Consider the following 20,992-nt stretch of genomic DNA (forward strand, 5'->3'; position numbering starts at 1 on the left):
GCAGTCACATAATAAACTACTATAACGGATACGAATGCATGCATTTTTTACATTTTATATTATAATTCATTAATAATTTACTAAATACGTTCAACATTTTTACATTATGTCATTTATATATTACTTATCATCATCATTCGCTTGCCCTTGTCCCATTCACTTAGGATCGGCGCAGCATGTCTTTCTCTTCCATACTCGTACCTCTCTGTCACCCGTCATCTCATCATTCACTTGCGTTCGTTTTATATCATCTCTCACATAATCCATCCACCTTTTCCTCGGTTTTCCTCTCCTTGTACTTCCTTGATTCAAATATAATTAGATCAACTTAATAAAATTTAATTGTCAATTTGATATGTAAATTATGTCTTCGATATAATTAAGGACCTTTTTTTCGACGTAGTTACGTAATGTGCTTATTATAGCACCGGTGTCGTAATGAGGCACTAGATGTACTGTAAAGAGTCAAAAATGAGTATAAAGAATACAGACTTTATGTCCTCTGCACTGCGTTATTTTTGGAGGTCATAAAAACAAATAAAACATATTGTTATACCTGTATTAATTAATGATTCTATTAGCTAGGCTAGGGTTATATAAAAACAAGTTTCAGTAAATCAGGCTTTATAATAACTTGGATACTACGCTGGGACGGACAGCTACATAAGATGATGGCTTTTAAAGTTACGATTTTCCTTTTGTGCGCAATTGTCGTCAGTGAATCTGCATTCAGTGAGTTTTCTTTTAAGTTTATTTTTATTTACATAATTATTATTTTCTTTTACGATTTACTCTAAACGAAATAATTTATTTACCTACTTTTTCTTTCAAAATGAAGAAATTTCATACCATATTTACGAGCATGCTATTTGTCAAGGCTATAAGAATTATTTATTTCTGACATAGAAGATTTTTTTTATTTACTTTAGGTAGGTGCCATAATTCATTAAATATACAAAATCCTCCTATTTGACATACACACTAACAACATATTTTATTCTACATAAAACGGTGAAATGTACCTTTTTAATCATCTCAGAACGCCTAGGTAATTACTTGGGACATCATAATATTTACTATTTACCATTTATTAGGTAGCTTGCTTTTAGAAATGTATTATTATTAATTTAAGGCGTTAATTATTTTCATCAGATATTTCATATTGTGGAAGACTTGGATTAAATACTATAGATTTATGTAGATGTATTCGCTGAATAGATTAACAGGTAGACTGAACAGATTTGGGTAATCAATCATATTTTTGCTAATTTAAGCAATTTGTTACGATTCCATAAATATTATTTTATTAATTAATACATTTAATTTACACTTCAAAAATATAGGTAGTTAACTGATTAAACATACAAATTATAAACTAAAATAAACCTAAGAATGAGTAAAAGTAACTTAACAAATAAAATATCACCCCTCACTCTGATTGTCTCCCGGATCAAATGTGCCAAAAATACTGGCCGCATTACCCCGCTGAATGGCCAGTGATATATGTTGGACAAGGAAAGAACCAGAGCGAGGGTCACAGCCCCTATCCGTTAAACGTCGCCCTATATCCTTAATAAAGGCTTTGGCCTCGGCACACCAAGGCCCCGCCGTCTCGACGGCAACCGGGACGAAGTCGTACACTTGTTCAAGGTTCGCGTACTTGCTGTGCTTCAACCTAGCAGCACTTTCAGCAATTAATTAGTTACTCAGATTTTAGAAAAAAGGGAGATTCTCCATGATAAAACTGTTATACTTTATTTGATGATTAATTATGTATTTCATACTGCTACTAACACATGTAATATATGAATGTTATAATTTAATTTAAATGTATAATTATGGACCTGGTCTGCAATAAAGAATATTTATTATTATTATTTTGCTTTCCAAAAATATCACTATTTAAATTATACCCGTATTGATTAAGCCTTTATTTTTAGTTGACACGCTGACTAAATGTTCAATCAATGACGGAGAATGTTTGAGGGAACTATATCAAAGGGTGCTGCAAGATATCGCCAAGAACGGCATCCAGGAGTTGTCCATACCACCCATTGACCCTATCGAGCTGAAAAATGTAACCGTAAATGTACTTAACCAGCTAGAGGTGACGATGGTCGATGGTATTGCTACCGGTGTGAAGAATTGCATATTCAATGACTTTAAGTATGTTTTTAACACTTTTTGCTAAACTGACTACCGGTAGATCCCAGTCTTAGCGCTCATTAAGACGGTGCGAGAACTCGCATGCGAGTTTCATTACATTGCGCTATTTGATCGGTCGGCTGAATTGTTGTAACCTCACTGGTCCGCAATGTAACTAAAATCGCATGCGAGTTCGCGCGCCGTCTAAATGATCCCTTAGGGTGTTACTACTTCTAAGGCTTAAGACCCAAACGAACCTATCAGCCACCATATAATTGAAGTTACGCTCTCATTTTAAAACTACCGCGACATTCCGAAATAACATGAAATAATACTAGAACTTCTGCTTGATCTATTTTCTTTGTATGTACCTACTTATTTATAGCAAAGAAAACTATTAAACATCAAACCTAGACATATGCTACGTATGTAAATGTACATACCAAGTTTCATGTAATTAAAGCAAGTCGTTTTGAAATCAAAACGAAACTTTAATTGTATGGAAGCGGCTTTTTGGTGGCGGCTTCGTATTATTTAAGATAAACTCCGCGATCCTCCGGCTAAGGATTATCCGCTCTGGTTCTTTTCTGTTTTTTTTTTGTCAAAACCGCCGTCAGGTAGACAAAGCAGGTAAAAAGATGATTTTCAAATATCTGTGCAGAGGAAAAAATAAAATCGCCTATCGTATAAAAACTGTGACATTGTAAATTTTAACATTGACATGACATTTATTACTTGACATTTGCAAAAGGAATAATGACACCTATAATCAGAGATCGGACAAATTGGCGTCATTGCTCGCAATAATGTGGACATGACTCCAAAATTGATTAAAACATTAATCATTTAATTAATTTCTTACCTGAGGTTTAATTTTGATTCTTAATCAATAAATAACACAAAGATTTCTTATAATGTAAATTTATTAAAAAAAATACTTAATCAGTATTTTCCAACTTTTCTGTAGGTACCTACTCATTTTTTATATCAAAAATATATTTAAGTGCTATTTATTGACTAGGACACAAAATTAAATCTCAGGTAAAAAAATTAATCAAATTTGGAGTCATGTCCACATTATTGCGAGCAATGACGCCAATCTGTCCGATCTCTGCCTATAATACAAGGAGCTTCATATCTACATAAACTTAATTTACTTAGGTACGATCTCTGGTTGCCAAGACTCGTCGATGTAATAATCCCACTTAAGTATTTAAGTATATTTAATTTAATTCTTGCCTATTTGAATCCACAAATTTGAATACCAAATTCAATTCTAGTTTTAACACATAATCACTACACAAAGTACGTATAGAGTACGTATGTACATTGGTATAAAATAATGAAATTATACATGAAATTCCAGGACTGACCTCGAGAAGGAGCATGCGTGGATGGATCTTACTTGTGATATTACCATAAAAGGACGCTACAAGCTGGTTTCGGACAGCCCTCTCCTCAAGTCCATTTTTGGAAAACAGTCAATCCATGGCGATGGTTTCGCTAAGGTCAAGCTAGGTGGGTTTCTTAATTACTAATTAGTGGATTTACTTATTTAAAAAATACAGACCATTAATTGCTGTGGGTGCCAAAAGTTATTCAGTAAAGTTGACAAAATATTTTTTGTGTTATTAAAATATCCTACAAATAGAAGTCAAAAGTTACAACTTCTCAAAATCAGCACGATGTTCAAACAAATCATGAGGCCAATTCGAATTTAAATTCCGATGACAATGACGTCATTTTGATGTCGGATTGTAAGTTCGAATTGGCCTTCATGGTACTGTCGAGAACCATATAAATTGGTATAATTATATGTCCATGTAAAATAACGAGAATTTTATTTATAGAACTGCATAAGGAAATCTAGTTGCCGATAACGACAAAGCAATTTTATAGATACGCGTAATTTTGTACTATTAACATTACAAAGGTTACAGTGTTGCATAGCGGTTTCTAACTAATTTTCTATAATTAGTGTTTCCCAGTGACTTGTTTTGTTTAAGCAAGTCATAAATAATTACACGTGGACACTTGGTTCTCATAATCATAGTGTTTTTTGCTTATACATATGTAGATAAATAAATAAATAAATATAAATAAATATTATAGGACATTTTTACACAAATAGACTAAGTCCCACGGTAAACTCAAGAAAGCTTGTGTTGTGGGTACTCAGACAACGATATATTTAATTATACAAATACATAGAAAACAACCATGACTCAGGAACAAATATCGGTGCTCATCACATAAATAAATGCCCTTACTGGGATTCGAACCCAGGACCGCGGCTTCACAGGCAGGGTCACTACCCACTAGGCCAGACCAGTCGTCAAAGTAGATTGTGTATACAATATTACTTTGTTGTTTATAGCATTTTAAATTATGTTTGTGGTTAAAGGGCATACTAATAGTACCTACTATAAACAACTACGGATATTCACACCTTTATGTAAATATTTTAATGTACAAAGATATTTTCCGTTTCCGACAAACTTAATCTTTACTTTTAAATGGGATATTTAACTTTGTTTTGTTTTATATTGGAACAAATAAAACATAATGTGGACCTACAATCCTTTTACCGGTTTCGTAGCAAATGATTAACATTGGATGCGTATTGTTTTTTTTTCAGAGCAACTAAACCTCCGAATTGACTACGATTTCTTCATTGAGAGAGGTGCGGATGGTGAGCTGTACTTTAAGTGCAAGCATAATGAGACGCAGTACACGTACAATATAGCGGGTCGATCTCTTTTCTACATCGACCATTTGTACCTGGGCAATGAAGATTTGAGTAAGTTTGAGTTAGAAATGTTACTTTATTTATTTAGTTATCATTATCACTTAATTTTTATTTAAAAGAAACAACGATATACAATAGTTCCTTCTTTAAGGTCTCTGCCCAAGTCACTACACCGTATCATACCATGACCGTGTGCTATGAACGTGTCCGGCAAAAAAAAAATATTTTGTATTAAAAAGTATGAGACTATGCCCACTAGCCCGTTCCGTCACCGACCATACCCGTAGCGTGCCATGCACGGACCGTCAAAAATTGTCGGCGAGGATATTTTGCCGGTGCCGAAACGCTCCGTACACGGCACGGAATGGTGCGTGCAGGCGGCGAAACGGTGAACATACGGGTTATGACCGCGTATGGTGACCGTTTTAAGCCCGTTATAAACGCGGTGCCGTATCTGTTGCTCGCTCTTGCCAGTATGATAACTACTCGCTTGCTCTTTCTGATGAAACGCGGATGCTACGGGGATTATAGGCGGATGCTATGGGGATGATACGCTGATACAACGGGCAATAAACGTGTGTGGATACGTTGTAGTGGGCATAGTAGTCCGTATCGCGTTACATTCCGTGCCTCATACGTTCCTACTACGGTCATGGTATGATACGGTGTAGTGGGCAGAGATCTTAATAGAACCATTGTAGCCATATGATTATTTAAGGACGTCATAAAACTCAACTAATTGTAGAATGTTGAAAAGATGAGAATTTGAAATTATTGTTTTTAAATTCTTAGCGTTGTTTTCAACACGTACATTTTAGAACTTGGCAATCTTGGCATACACCCTTCAAAACTATTATTTTGGGGCACTGTATATTTTAACAAATTTCCCACTGCTGATCTTCAATATAATAACAGAATACTGCGAAAAAAGTTCAACAAAATTCACGCCCGTTTTCATGCAACGCGCTAATTATTTTTCTTTCTTATTAATCTTTGCTAACAATCTAAAATAAATATAGATTTAGCTAACATACAAGCCTGTATTGATTAATTTTATAAGAAATATACATTTTTTTTTCAGGCAAATACGTCACCTCCTTCCTCAACGAGAATGGAAAGTTGCTACTCCAGAACTTCGGGCGCTCCTTCATGGATAAGGCAATGGAATTCTTCTACATCTTCACCCATAGGTTCTACGACGTCGTACCTATCAAGTACTACATCACTGAGGATCTGACCCCTTACGAGAGATCATAGACGAGGCAAAGTAAATACAGAAGTAAAGAAAAAACCCACTATTTAAATAAAATCCAGAGACAAAAAATGTTTTTTTGTTGTTGTTAGAGATCAAGTAATCGATTCATAAACTAATAAGCTTGAAAAATCTTGGTATAATTTGATTTAAGTATTCATAAGTATTATAAAACCTGTACGAATAAAAGTGTTTTGTTTTAGTTGCATTGTGCATATGTATTAATAAATAATCAAGTAACAATTTAAATAGAAGATAACTTCAGTCAGGCTCAGCTCAGGGGTCAGTTAGGCTGGGGCAATACTCCAGTAGTACTAACATCAGATGTAGCTTAAGGTATATGCCTATATGGTCTGTTTACGGTTCAACCAAAGTCTGAAAACAGTACCTTGAACAAACTGTAGAATCTCACAATGTCTCAAACCAGCACTTAGTTCCAACACACGACCGCAATTAGATAATTAGTAGATAAGGCAGCAAGTAAGAGCGCCTGCACATTAGGCAATTTAGTCGCACGATCAGCGCTGCCGCAGCAAGTACAGTCACATTGCTGCGTTTACAGCACGTCACATTCTACCAAACAGACCATTACCCAATTCTACCTTAGTACTTTTGAGAGCGCATCTGTTAATTTCAGTTGCTACACTCACGACCTTATACAACTACAACCTTATTTACAACTATCGGCAAAAAATTGAGTTACTGCTTGCGATACATATGGGTATTCTAGCATAAAACACTTGCAACTAAGTAGTAGTGAACGTCAGCTGCCGCTCCGTTTGTTGATTAAAGAACTGTATTTCCTTTCAAATTAAAAATCGATCAAATTACAAATAAGAAACTACCTTGAAAAAAGTCAGCTGACTATGTAGGTATAGTAGTGAAATTGTGTCAGCTGCAGACGATCATAACTTACTAATATTATAATGCCTGAGAATACCCTAGTTTATCGCGCGATTGGAGTGGGACATCTTTTCGACGTACATATTTGTATGTTTCATGCGTCAATGCAGTTGCTCCTATTGTGCAATCACCCTTTTAATTATACTGAAATCCGCTGACTAGCAAGCATTAGAGGAAATTAGTTTGAGTCGGTGTTTACTTTATGAACTGTCATACCATTTTAGCGGAGTTTGTAGGCGACACTAACAATATGAGAGTGATTAACGACCTTACTTATTACTCCGATTAGAGATGCATCGCGGGTATATACCCCATTTATAAACCCAAATATTTATTTACCGGGTTGAAATGTAATTTTCCAGTACTTACTACCTGGTCTACACAAAGTGTTAGATAAATCAAAGTTTATGTTAGACAGACGTGTTTATTTAGGCGTATTTGGGTTATAGCAAATGTTATAACTAAATAAGAAAGGGGTTCATTGCAACAGATTGTAACAAGGCATAATTCAGGCATTTTTTTCTGAATTCAGCCTAAGTAGGTACATATATTTTTATTTAAAAAAAGTTATTTTATTGCAATTTTTCAGGAAAAACGAAATTTAAATTGTACAAACTGAAGTACTACGATTTCTAAAACAATTTCCGAGCGAGTACATACCAGGTAAACACTCGCCTTTGGATATTTACCCATTAAATATCCAGCGATAATGACTAAGTTGAAGGTCTCAGTTATTGACAGTTGAATTTATGATCACCATCAATTATTGTATTCTGGATGTCACCGACTTATTCTAAAAGGCATATTTACGAGTATAAACGTTAAGGACGCTAATTTGACTTTGATAATGTAGGTACCTAATGCACACATGCATGTATACATCGCGAAAAATAAAGTTTTTTAGATACACATTAAGGTTAGGTTAACACAGGTACGTAACCTTATAGAAAACTAGCTTAATTAAAAAAGAAAATCAAGACAAAAACGAACACTGTTACCTTAAGTAATGGATGCAGCATAACATGTTTTCAACTGCGACACTAGATGCAGCGAAACCGTTTTGACGTCTTGTCAAAACAAAACTATCAAAATACTAGTGAAAAATATTGAATCATTTATGAAATCATTTTTGCCCATGACTCGAAATAGAACATTACTGGACCCCCATATAAAATTTTTGTACTGCACATTTTTTTCTTCTTTAAAATATGATTAATGTCCCAATTGAGTATGTTCTCCAGTTACTGCCACTGTCCAATTCTATTTGCATTTCCGCGTGATTTATTAAGCGGTATAATTTTTCATCCTCGTTGCTTTTCATAGCGCGTTGTTGAGTGGACATTGGACAGTTTGCGTTCCAGCCATCCCATATTTAAATAGGTATTAAAAAAGCTTGTAAATTAAATATTAAATGTAAAAAAAACTTTTATTTAACATGACACTGATAAATGTAGGTACATGACGTCATAGAGAAAAAAATACATAGAGTGCTCACTCCATACATCAGTTCAGACTATTAATTTCACTGTCTACATCTAGCATCGAGTAGCGGAACTATCAGTACTGCTACTTGACAATAGATGTCGCCACCGACCGGAAAGTCTTATGCTGTTGAGATAAGACTTTTTAGTATTTTTTTCTCTATGATGACGTAGAGTCCGTCTAAGCTGCGAACGACTTTGAAATGAAAAAGTGTGAAAGTGCCACTTATTTACGTCATTTTTCATTGAAGTTTAACGTTTATTGTGACCATTCCTCTGCTATATGTCTGAGCGGAGTTAGCTTGATCTACTCTCTCTAGACTGTCATCGCGTCTAGTTTCAAAGATTATTCAATTTTTCATCCGAGTTATATCAATCTATTAATTTTATAATAAATAGCTAATTTGCTAATAATTATTATTAAAATTTGAATAATCGCTATAATTTAAATTTGTTTTTTTTTTTAAGTTTTGTAAATTAGTTCAAAAAACATGCCTGCTAGTCTAATTAGCTAATACGATAGGCACCCTAACTCTGAAAACACAAAAAGAACCAGTCTTTCGTTATTGCAAAATGTTGATCCTAAGCAAAGAAATCGCGTAGAATCGTCTTAGGTGACGACTAATCTGGTAATAAACGCATCTAATCATACAATGTATCTCCATTTTGTGCAAATGATCATAGGTGTACGTCACTGCCACGTAAAATTATATGTAACGCTTCATAAAGACTGTAATAATACCTAACCCATCGTAATATCAGGCATAAGGAGCCCCGATTAAATTTTTAAAAGTAATGTACGTCACCACATGCGTCATTAAAGTGCCATGTCTACTGTAAATGTGGTTTTAACACAGGATCATAAAGTCGGTAAGTCTCATAAACTCTTAATACGATAAAGCGGAGATTCTGCGATCGTATATCATTGGCAATATAATCCCGTGCCATTCCGTGCAGCGCATACATTGGAGGCTTCATTAGATTTTATTTATTTCAACGTGTTTTAACCGCACAATATACAGCAAACATGACAACAAGTCTTGGAAACGCAATGTTTTGTATTATGGTCTCGTGCATGCATTGTTTACGTTTGCGTATGGGCGTGTGTGGTTGATGAGCGCCCTGGAACATGTAATTTTGCAACATTAGTAGTTTATAAAACCGAGTAGCAAGCAACTGAAAGTGTAGCCTGTCTTCAAGTGCTGTTGGGAGCATGCTAGCACTGTGCCTGTTATTGTGCGTTCTGGCGTCAGCCACCGGCTTGGGTCTACGTGAGTGTTAATTAAATATGACGCTTGCTGTTCTATTCCCGTACCCTTGAAGTAGTCTGAAGGACTTTAAAAAATGCAACTACACTCAAGAGCAACGAGAATGGGGTCACTTTGAATATTTGTGTAACCTCCTGTTGTGCTTCCTCAATAAATATATACCTACTTACCTTGTTCGTTCGATTAATATTATATTGTGTTATAAATTACAAATTTTATTATTAATAAATACTTAGATCATAATGTCAACCGGTATCGTAAATATTCTAATGTACGTTATATACGTAATAGAGAATACTCGTTCAAGTAATTATAGGTGTCAAGCTATGGTAATTTTCAATTATTGCTGTTTGCCTTAGTTACCCACAAGTTTATAGGTAATCAAATTATAGTTATTTGTACAACAAGAGATCAAAGTTTGATATTTCTTCGAGTGCTTATTTTGAGTCCCGTGAAAGCGAAAGATTCTCTTGTTGTACAAATAACTATTTCACCTCAGCAGCTCGAACAAGGGTACTTTGCTACTTAAAAATAGTGAGCAAAATGCGATTTTGCTCACTGTTTTTAAGTAGCTAAGTACCCTTGTTCGAGCTGCTGAGGGGAAAAATAAATTTATTAGTTATTTGCGACCTGCATTATGAGCACTCCCCTTTATTTATGTCAACTGTTTGATATCCTAGGATTTCACATACCTATCAGTAATGGGTTAAAAAAAAAACATAACAAACATAAACAAAACAATATGAGGGTCCATGCATGTGCCACAAATACGAGTAATTAGACATGTAATTTTTTTTTAAACAATCCAGCTCGCTTTTGATGGACGTGAAATAAGTGTAAGTGTGGCCACCGTTTTTTATTTTGTAATCAACATTTTTTTTATTTTATATTTCAGCCGAGTACATACAGTCTTGTTCGAGGAATGACCCTAATTTAAACGCGTGTGCTCTGAAATCGGCCAGGGATTCTCTCCAGCAATTCTCCATGGGCGACCCGAGCAGGGGTCTAGACCCGCTGGACCCGCTTTTCGTGCCTGTGATGACAGTCTACGTTCCCAATGAAAACGGCCTGAAACTTGTCTTTAACGACAATTCCTTTAGCGGGCTTTCAGTACTGCGACTTGATGATTTGAAGTGAGTATTTAAATCGTTATGGTGAGATCCTCTCTAACCGCTTTCTTTGTTTTCTTTTAACACAGGCATTGTTTCTTGCGAATCGAGCGTTAGGGAGAGCATTTTGTAAACACGATAGATTCACTGTTACGATATAAAAATAATAAGCTTTAATTAACCTTAACGCAAGAATACATAAACAACAACACAGGGATGTTATTCCGAACTCTGACCAAACACGGACGAGTCGAACGCTCAAGCGTATCAGTATACGTAAACCTATTTAAAGCAACCAACCTCCTTTTTTATTTGTGTAAATAAATATTATTATTTATAGTCAAAGACACGACAATTTAATTTTAATCTAGGTAGATAAGTAGTAAAAATAAAATAGAGTCCCTAAATTTTAATACATTTTTCATACAATTAATTCCGGTACTGTAATACGTGATATAAGAATTGGTAACTGCATGGGAAAACATTCTTGGGACACTATGTTTCTACCATTTAAAACGAAAGAGCTCGTAAATGTTGACCTCATTAAATTAACTAAATCTAAAAAGTGGGTTTAGTAGAAGCCTAAATATGTTATTTGCGTTGTGTATGGTTATTTTGAAGTTATGTTATATTGTTTTGTCTGATATAACTAGTCATATTTGTTCGCAAAACAACAGAAATACACAATCGGCACTAAGCAAGCACAATCCGCCTCATTAATGGGTACCGTAAAATGGAGTGAGTATAGGTTTCGCGGGGAGAGGTGAATTATGAATGGGGAGAGAAGGTTTGAGAGGGGGGGTGAGAAGGGATTTTAAGGCTACTGCTACAAAAATAATGTATTCCAATTGTAGGCGACGGGACCTACCAACCTCCGTGCTGCGCGCGTGCTGGCCGGTAAGGATGCCGCAGCCAGCGCGCGCGTCTTTTGTTTTTAAAAATATTTTTCTTTGAGTTTTCTTTGCAAATTTAAGCGTCTAATGTTTTGTGTTTGCACATTATTTGTATTTATAAGTGTAAATTGCTTCTATTTTGTATATATTCTGTGTAACTTTATGTGCTGTGTAAATACTGTGTAAAATAAACTGTACATACAAACTTTTACGCGTATTTTTCGTCATCGGCGGCCCGACAACCTACACCAATTTAAAATGGAGCTATAGTAATACGCATAATAAATAATAAAAAAAATCGATCCAACAATCTTCCAAAATCACCTTTGTATGAAAACCCCTCTCACCTTGGATACGAGGCACTACGGGGTGAGGTGGGTTTTTCTCTTTATCGTCAAAGTTATGAAATGGAACTACCCAAAATAAAATAAAAACTAAAATACAAACGTCCGGAACACTTATTATATACACCATTCAGTTTTCATATGTAAAAATAAAATGTTATCGAGGTTTGAATTTCAGTTTTGACCCTACTCACCCCATTTTACGGTAGGCACTTCTAATTTACAGAATTAGTATGTACTGAGCAACGTGACAGTTAATACTGCGCTGTTCAGCGTTACGAAAGGTATACTCTTCTTGGAACTGAAATCATGTAATTTAAATAAGACATTACTATATTATGATGCGCAACCGTGTAGGCCTGAAGGACTCTTCCGTGTCAACATTTTGTTAAAATACGTCTCTTTCTAACAAACACTAATAGCAAAATGACAGATAACGACAAAGTGTTAACGCCTTGAAACCAGGGCTTCAACAGGACAATGCCTAAAATATTGTCGTGCCGCAAAATAACGTAACGTCTCGCTTTTTTTGTTATATTTTATGGTATATTATATACATTATAACTATAATCAGTCACTTGATTAAACTCAATCAACAATACCTACCTAAATTATTTTATTTTTCCACTTGAATAATGAGCAAAAAGCTTGAAACCCTTTATATAGTAAGTAATATTTAAACTTACTCGTAAAAATGTATCTGCCATCCAATATTTCTATTGCGGTTTCCCGCAAATAATGAAAATATTTTAACAATATTTGTCCAGCTCAAGGTAGAGTACACTGTGCAAACATGGAAGGAAGTACTTAAGAGTAATTCTATTAACATTTTCCAGCCACCGCTATGATTACCTTTACGGGTAAAGACTGCAAAATCATTGCCACAACGCCTACAACGCTTGAAAAACATTTACGTTGCAACTTCGGAAAAAATGTTTAATTAAGAGGGGGCGTAAAACCAACGCAACGGAACATATGACCATCGTGCACTTTTACCATATTTCAATAATTAGTCTAAATAATGTTAGTGCTGGTAATTGCTATAACTGTTCTAAATTTTAGCTATCTACGTCAAACGGTTTCTGAGAAAACCACATTTAACTGATTTGCAAGACCGATGTGATCCCATAAGTGTACCGCGAACAAAGTTTGTGCGGTACATTAAAAATATACTTCTTTTTAACAATGTGCTCGTCAGGTCCCTCGGCTAATATCAATAGCTATTTTATTTATACTACAATTTTATACTAACGATATACAACTGAAAATAAATGAAAAGTAGACATGTTTTTGTTATTTTTTTCTATTTTTTATCGAGCCAACTTTAACCTTTTAAGAGGGTGTAGCTCACTGGGTTGGAGTCTTCCCTTGTAAAAATAGTTTAGTTTCCGTGTGAATGTTTTCATGGCATCCGCCCTTGATTGAAATGGTAAAAATTCTATATAAAAACTACAATTTTGCGTCAGCCTCCTCTTAACGGTGCAGTGAAATGCGTAATGAGAAAAATAAGGGGTTGTTTCAATTTTGTTTTGATATTTTCCTCCAACCTTATAATAAATACAAAATGTATTTACACCACACAGACCGCAATATTGTGAACTAAAAATATGAAATTAACATCTCCTTGAAAATTTAAAAGATATGCTAGATATCGTCGGTGCGAATAAAAAAATCGCTATCTATGTGATTTTTTACGATGTTTTGATTTTGGCACATTTTAATTCCTTTTTAAATTTCCCGTCGACCTATGTATATATTTATTTTTTATTTTTATTAGTTTTGAAAATAACTAACAAAATGTGTACAAAAAAATAGCTATGTTTTTTTTTTAGCACATAACGAAATTAAATGCCTTGTTTTCCGTCGAGGGTGATGGCGATAATGTTGCACATGGCGATTTATTGACCCTAAAATCCGCTATGTAACTTTTCTTGTACTACGTTACTTTGGCAACATGGATTTTAAGTGAACCAAATTTAAGTCGCTATGTAGCAAAATTCTTGTTAAAATAATTAATATTGTAAAAATTTACTAAAAAAAACTGTTTATTTTCTTCATAAGTATCATATAAAAACCATTGATCTACCAGAAAAAAAATACAGGTGCAACAAATATATTACAAACAGGAAAATAAACAGTTTTTTTTTTGTCTCCTGAAAAGTAGCTAAAAAATACATGGCGATTTTTTTATTCGCACCGACGATATGCCTAACTAATCAAAAAGACTTATACGTACATACAAAAATTTTGCAATATTTTTTATGCAACTCACGGAAAGTGATTAATTTTAACAGTCATGTTATGTACCGCTATATATACGGGTGTGTTTGTGTCATGTGTTGTGTCATGACCAGAGAGCGAAACTCTGGTGCTGGTGACGTCATTATGACGTTATATCGCATATAGGATGTTCTTTTAAAACAACATTGTAAGACCTCAATAGTGGTTTTGGCCGAATACCGAATATTCGGCATGACATGCGAACATTTTGAGTCACAATTATTATGAAAACTGATCGCTAACAAAGCTCAACGTTAGATGACGTTAGCTAAGATATATTTTTGTTGAACAGCATTAATGAATAGAGTCAAACAAAACAGACTCGTGATAAAAAAAATGTTTTTTAATCTCTGCTCAAAAAAGGGTCTTCGTATTTAACAACTTTCCAAGAACACATTGTAAATATACCTACATAGTTTTTGGTTATTTTTATTGTGCAATTTTTCTTTTTAAGTAGGTGCAACAGATATTCGGTATTCGGCCGAATCGTAGGCAACATTCGGCCGAATACCGAATATTCGGCAAAGTGGCTGAATAGGCCGAATACCGAATAGTTGCCGAATATTCGTGGCATCTCTAATAACAACACTCTGTATTTAGCTTGACGTCATACGTCTGTCATCGGCACCAAAGTTTCGCTCTCTGGTCATGACGTTGAAGCCGATTTACATGAAAAAGGTATCAATCGACTCATCTTAATGACACGGGTTGTATAGGCTTTGCAACCAACCTTGAAAGACAAGAAGGTTTTGGTTACGAAAAGTAATACGTAGTTTGGTTTATTTAAACCATTTGCTTATTAAAGCAACTTCCCTTTTCATCCCACGAATTTATTCCTTTCATAACGCTGACGCTGCGCTCTATAATGAACTATGTGCCTAACGACGTCACGACTCACGGACAATTAGCTCTGGCTCTTTTAATTACGAATATTATGAAAACGCCTTCGTAAAGGTCGTTTAAATAATTAAGCACAAAGCCTTGATTCATTGAACGGTGGCCTAAAGGGTTAATGGGATGAAAAATGATTCGAAGCAATGAGATACGTTTGAGGGTATTGACAAAGCATAAATTCGATTAAAGCATTGGGTATTATGTAATTAGGCTCAGAACTAATTAAAAGTGGATTATGGATGGATGCCTAACTATCAAGAATTGTCCATTACGCTACGGGAATGTTAGCAGTCTCACGTTTGCAGGTTTGATCTCAACAAGAAAATGATAATGGCGGATGCTTTGGTAAATTTGGACGTCACGAGCAAATACGATCTCAGCGGGAAACTGCTGGTAATTCCTATCAAGTCCTCTGGCGATTCCTCTATTAAGCTCAGTAAGTAGACTTCTTTAGAACATGTATGGCATAGGCGATCCAATGCCCCTCTGTGTATAACCAGCTGCAAATTTGCATGTATTTTTGCAGTTTGCTGTACAGGACGCCCGAATCAATGGTTCCGTTAAATATTCGCTTCTCCTTCGTGATTGGAGTTTCGCATCTTAGCTAAAATCTTAGGTGGCGGCCATTTGTTCCCTAAATAGTCTAATTTTCATCTTAAGTAGAATGCACTACTGGCATATTGCAGTGGAAACGCAATAAAATTAATATCCGATCAACATCGTACGGGTTGTTTTATAAGTCTACTTTTTTATTCATCTTTTTCAGAAAACGCCAATCTTCACATCCGCTTCTGGTACGAACACGTTAACGGCGAAGATGGAAAAATTCATTGGAAAATTACAAAGCACGATATTAAATATGAAGTGGAAAAGGCTAGTTTTCGTCTAGAGAACTTATTGAATGATAAAAATATTGGTAATTTTTTTTATCATAATAAGTACGAGGTATATTTATTTTAAGCTATTACCATAATTATCCTAACTAAATGCGGCAATGCGTCCGCAACTGTCTAAAAACAGTTGTCGTATTGCGTTTCGTCTGTCAAAATGAATGAGTTGCGGTCGCGGATTATCGCTTGGTAGCGTCAGTTAGGACAATGTAAGCACAACAGTATAAGGACTGAACATCATCATCATCATAATTTAAGAGCGTGGCTCTTGTCGGTGGAGTATGCGCCAGTTTTCGCGGTCCTCGGCTAGGTTCTTTAGGTCCCTGTAAGACACGACATTTGCCTTTGTTTTTAGTTGTTGTGTGTAGCTTGCTCGTGGTCTTCCTCTTCTTCTTCTAGCTTCGATTTTGCCTTCTAATATAGTTTTAAAGAAAGTGTCGTGTCTTATCAAGTGACCTATCATTCTGCCTCGTCTATTCTCTATGGTCCTCAGTAGGTTTCTCTTCTCTCCAACAATTCGCAGCACTTCCTCGTTCGTTTTTTTCTCCGTCCAACTTATTCTCTCCATTCTTCTCCATAGCCACATCTCAAAAGCCTCCAATCGTTTCCTATCTTTCTGCCTCATAGTCCACGTCTCACACCCATACAAAGCGATGCTCCAGATGTATATCTTAATTAGGCACTTTTTTGTACTCTTAGAGATCCTAGCCTTAAGCAAATGTTTTTTGGCGTTGAAAGCTGTTTTCGCCATAGCTATCCTTGATACTATTTCGTCTGTACATCTGGAGTCTTGTGTAATTAAGCTGCCTAAATATCTAAATTTGTTTACTTGTTCTATTTGTGTCCCTCTGATGTCAATTTGTTCCTTAACCGTGTGAAATTTTGAAGCAACAAGTGTTTTAGTTTTATTAGTGTTAATTTTGAGTCCAAACTGTGTAAAAATGATATCCATCTGTTCCATTACTCTTTTTAATTCAGCTGAACTTGGGGCCAGTGCTGCTATGTCGTCCGCAAATCTAATAAATACTATTCTTTCCCCATTAAATTTGACCCCTCCTTCAGTTTTTTCTAAACATTTTCTAATAGCACACTCTATAAATGTATTAAAGATAAGGGGTGAGAGTGGGCAACCCTGTCGCACTCCTTGCTTTATCGTTGCTCTGCAGCTTTCCTCTCCCACACTGATGATTGTCTCCTGTTCCTTATATAAATTAAAAATTATTCTTCGGTCTCTGAAGTCTAAGCCTGCCTCCCTTAAAATTCCCATCATGCTCTTCCAATTGACCCTATCAAAGGCCTTTTCCAAGTCAATAAAGGCTATATGTGTGTTTTGGCCCAAGTCTATTCGCCTGTCAACAATCATTCTCAGCGCCAGTATGGCCTCTCTCGTACCTTTTTTCTGTCGGAATCCATATTGGTCCGGTCCAAGGTATTCTTCCATAACTGGTCTAATTCTATTTTGAATAATTTTCAGTAGTATTTTCGATGCCTGTGAGATTAGTGTCCTGTGTTCCTCGCATTTTAATGTGTTCGGTTTTTCGTTTAATGTGTTCGGTTAAAGGACTGAACACAGTAAACTTATCTCTGAACATAAATGGTTCTCGGTTTCTGCTGCCCGCATAAGCGTGAGCAAAATGGCGTGACTCACCTATCGTCACTGTAACTTGCTGCCAACCTGCCAACTTTAAAAGTTAAATATTATGATTTTATGGTCTATTATATAAATTATCGTCTGGTACACATAACCCAAGCCCTATTGTGCTTAATATGGGACTCGTCGATATGTGTAAGATTGTTGAATATTCCAGTTATTTATTTAATTTAAAATTCAACAGTCCGCCAGTGACGTGCTAATATTTATTTACAAATAATTCCAAATAGTCACCTTGGCATTAAACAATGCGAACTCGTTCACTGCACTGCGGTCAAACAGTCAATAAACCTTGATAGAAAATGCGAGCAAAACGTGAAATGAATCGTAACAATATTACAAATGTAACTTGGTCGCCGGTGATAAATAGCCGAAAAATCGGTTTTCGGTAAAAAAAAGGGCTCCGAGATTTATGATTCATAGTCGCCTCGGAAACATTTGAAAACCGATAACAGTAAAATTGGACGATTTATTAACAAAGTCGGCATATTGATGGACAAAACAACAAGCTTTCATGTGAGTTTAGTTAATTGTCAAGCAAATAATAAGGACTGGTAAGAATAAGAAATGCACGCCAGCCTCCTGTAGGATTATAGGGATGCGTTAGGATGAAAAGGATTATCTTTACAAAATGTGTTGTTTTTAGGGTTCCGTACCCAAAGGGTAAAAACGGGACCCTATTACTAAGACTCCGCTGTCCGTCCGTCCGTCCGTCCGTCACCAGGCTGTATCTCACGAACCGTGATAGCTAGACAGTTGAAATTTTCACAGATGATGTATTTCTGTTGCCGCTATAACAACAAATACTAAAAACAGAATAAAATAAAGATTTAAGTGGGGCTCCCATACAACAAACGTGATTTTTGACCGAAGTTAAGCAACGTCAGGCAGGGTCAGTACTTGGATGGGTGACCGTTTTTTTGCTTGTTTTGCTCTATTTTTTGTCGATGGTGCGGAACCCTCCGTGCGCGAGTCCGACTCGCACTTGGCCGGTTTTTTTTGTTCTTTTAGCCCTGTTTAACATCGTACAACTATCTCTATGGCGGAAACCTTTCCCAGTATTACTTAGTAGTTGTTACTTGTTATTTTATACTGGGCACTCATTAAGTATGCCTAACTAAAAATATAGAAGCAATTCTTGGACTACGGTGGTTTCCAAAGTTTGTCATATAGTCTGTATTATTTACATGTCTCTGGTTTTAACGATTAGTGTTGACTGGCGGCGCGGCGGTGCAAACAAAGCATGGTGGTTTTATTCAGTAGGCATCAACTGTTGTGTACTTCAAACATTGGCATTGCGTTTGAAAGGATTTATTTGCAAAAACAACATAATTGAATACACACTCTGTTAAAACATTCTTATTACAGCTATTCTTTGTTTGTACTTTCCCTGTATCCTTTGGTGTAAACATGATTTAGATTATTAATTTACATATTATTAATAAGTGGATACTAGACGACCGCTTCTTCATACAAAGTTACAAACGTAGTCCCCAATTTACTCCCTGGATGTTGACATTATGTAAAATATTTATACATAATCCTTATGTCCTCCTATTACTTTATGCTGATGATATTTTAGTCGCTGATGGCCGACTTTAAGGCAGGTTACCCTTTTATTTCCTTTTTGGTGCTTTATTAATTAAATATCTTCTTACATTTTACAGGTGACCAGGTGAACCGGTTCCTAAACGAAATGTGGCGAGAGATAGTGGCAGACGTGGGCCCGTCCATCTGTCAGTCTCTGAGCACGGCCGTAGTCCAAAACCTAGACAATCTTCTCGCTCAAGTTCCCTACGACGACCTTTTGCCAGAATAAAATAATTATTGTCTGCCCAGGACTTCGTGTCGTTTTATAACCCATAACATTTTTTAATTTTGCTTCTTTTTTTTGGTGAGACGAACGCCGTGAATCGCTCGGCCACTTCAATGAATGGGGGTGATAAGCGGCAGCGGCGAGCTTTCAGCTGGACAGCGAGATGATGTGATGTAACCTCTCGTTCCTAGGAACTAGGAACTATTAAAGTCTATTTTTTTATTCGCTAGACTAAAATGACATTTCATAGTATGAACACCATGTGTCATTTCATACAATGAAATGTCATTTTAGTTTAATAAAAAAATAGACTTTAGGAACGTTCTCTTACCTCTCGTTCCTAGGACCTTGAAGCTGCTTGCCGTCACCGAACAATTTGTTTGCCTGAGTAGTTGGCCGGACTAAATCTATGCTAGCGATTATAACATTCATTATTTATTAACAGAGTAAAATTATGATTATTACTGCATTAGAATAAATTAATTAAAACAAATGTCTGGTTTCTGTTATTACAAAAGTCAACCGAGGCAAAACTTTTAAGTGGATGTAAAGATTAGGAAAGTATTTTCTTTACTGAATATAAATTATTTCCGGAGTTGTACCAATTGGGAGGTTGTTCGAAACAACTTTCTTTTCATGATATTTCACGGGTTCCGGGAGTAAATTGAGCAAATTGTAGGTTGTTACGGTGCCAGTACATTCCTCCTGAGAACAGAGAGTTTTTTTTTCTTTAGGGTTTCATGGCCAAAATTATTAAACAGCCGAGCGCTAAAAGTTTCGTAAAAATATTTGCTTGTGGATTAGGAACCATAGATGCACGTTTAATAATATTTCTTCATATTATATATGATAAATTTCACTATTTCGAAGAGTCAAATGCGGAGGAAATGTACTCCTTAGACATAGGTATTAAAGAACTTTCATCATCATCTTCCTCGCGTTGTCCCGGCATTTTGCCACGGCTCATGGGAGCCTGGGGTCCGCTTGGCAACTAATCCCAGTAATTGGCGTGGGCACTAGTTTTACGAAAGCGACTGCCATCTGACCTTCCAACCCAGAGGGTAAACTAGGCCCGTATTGGGATTAGTCCGGTTTCCTCACGATGTTTTCCTTCACCGAAAAGCGACTGGTAAATATCAAATGATATTTCAAATGATTTTTTATTTATTTTATTTTTTTGTATTAAAGAACTTTATCTTATGTTATTACGATTCTGTCTGTGTATTATTCGTATCCCGTATCCTTAATTGTACAGGAACGGCACACACTTGGCAGTTTCATTTGTTCCTTCATCTTATAAAAAAATAAAATCTTCGC

General features: G+C 35.7%; 3 protein-coding genes across 3 annotated transcripts in view; 2 read left to right on the plus strand and 1 right to left on the minus strand.

Annotated features, from left to right (window-relative positions):
- LOC134651423 (circadian clock-controlled protein daywake-like) overlaps positions 1-20,992 on the minus strand; it is a 360,230-nt gene that overhangs the window by 167,527 nt on the left and 171,711 nt on the right. The gene's annotated exons all lie outside the window — the stretch shown is intronic.
- LOC134651416 (uncharacterized) lies at positions 606-6,162 on the plus strand. The gene is made up of 5 exons (XM_063506520.1): positions 606-732; positions 1,941-2,166; positions 3,512-3,663; positions 4,784-4,945; positions 5,976-6,162. The coding sequence occupies exons 1-5, from the start codon at positions 669-671 to the stop codon at positions 6,149-6,151; spliced, it is 780 nt and encodes a 259-aa protein (XP_063362590.1). The 5' UTR covers positions 606-668; the 3' UTR covers positions 6,152-6,162.
- On the plus strand, positions 9,644-19,686 carry LOC134651819 (circadian clock-controlled protein daywake-like). The gene is made up of 5 exons (XM_063506931.1): positions 9,644-9,801; positions 10,694-10,931; positions 15,624-15,754; positions 16,085-16,234; positions 19,527-19,686. The coding sequence occupies exons 1-5, from the start codon at positions 9,744-9,746 to the stop codon at positions 19,676-19,678; spliced, it is 729 nt and encodes a 242-aa protein (XP_063363001.1). The 5' UTR covers positions 9,644-9,743; the 3' UTR covers positions 19,679-19,686.

This window comes from Cydia amplana, chromosome 10 (genome assembly GCF_948474715.1).
Source record: "Cydia amplana chromosome 10, ilCydAmpl1.1, whole genome shotgun sequence".
Classification (NCBI taxonomy): domain Eukaryota; kingdom Metazoa; phylum Arthropoda; class Insecta; order Lepidoptera; family Tortricidae; genus Cydia; species Cydia amplana.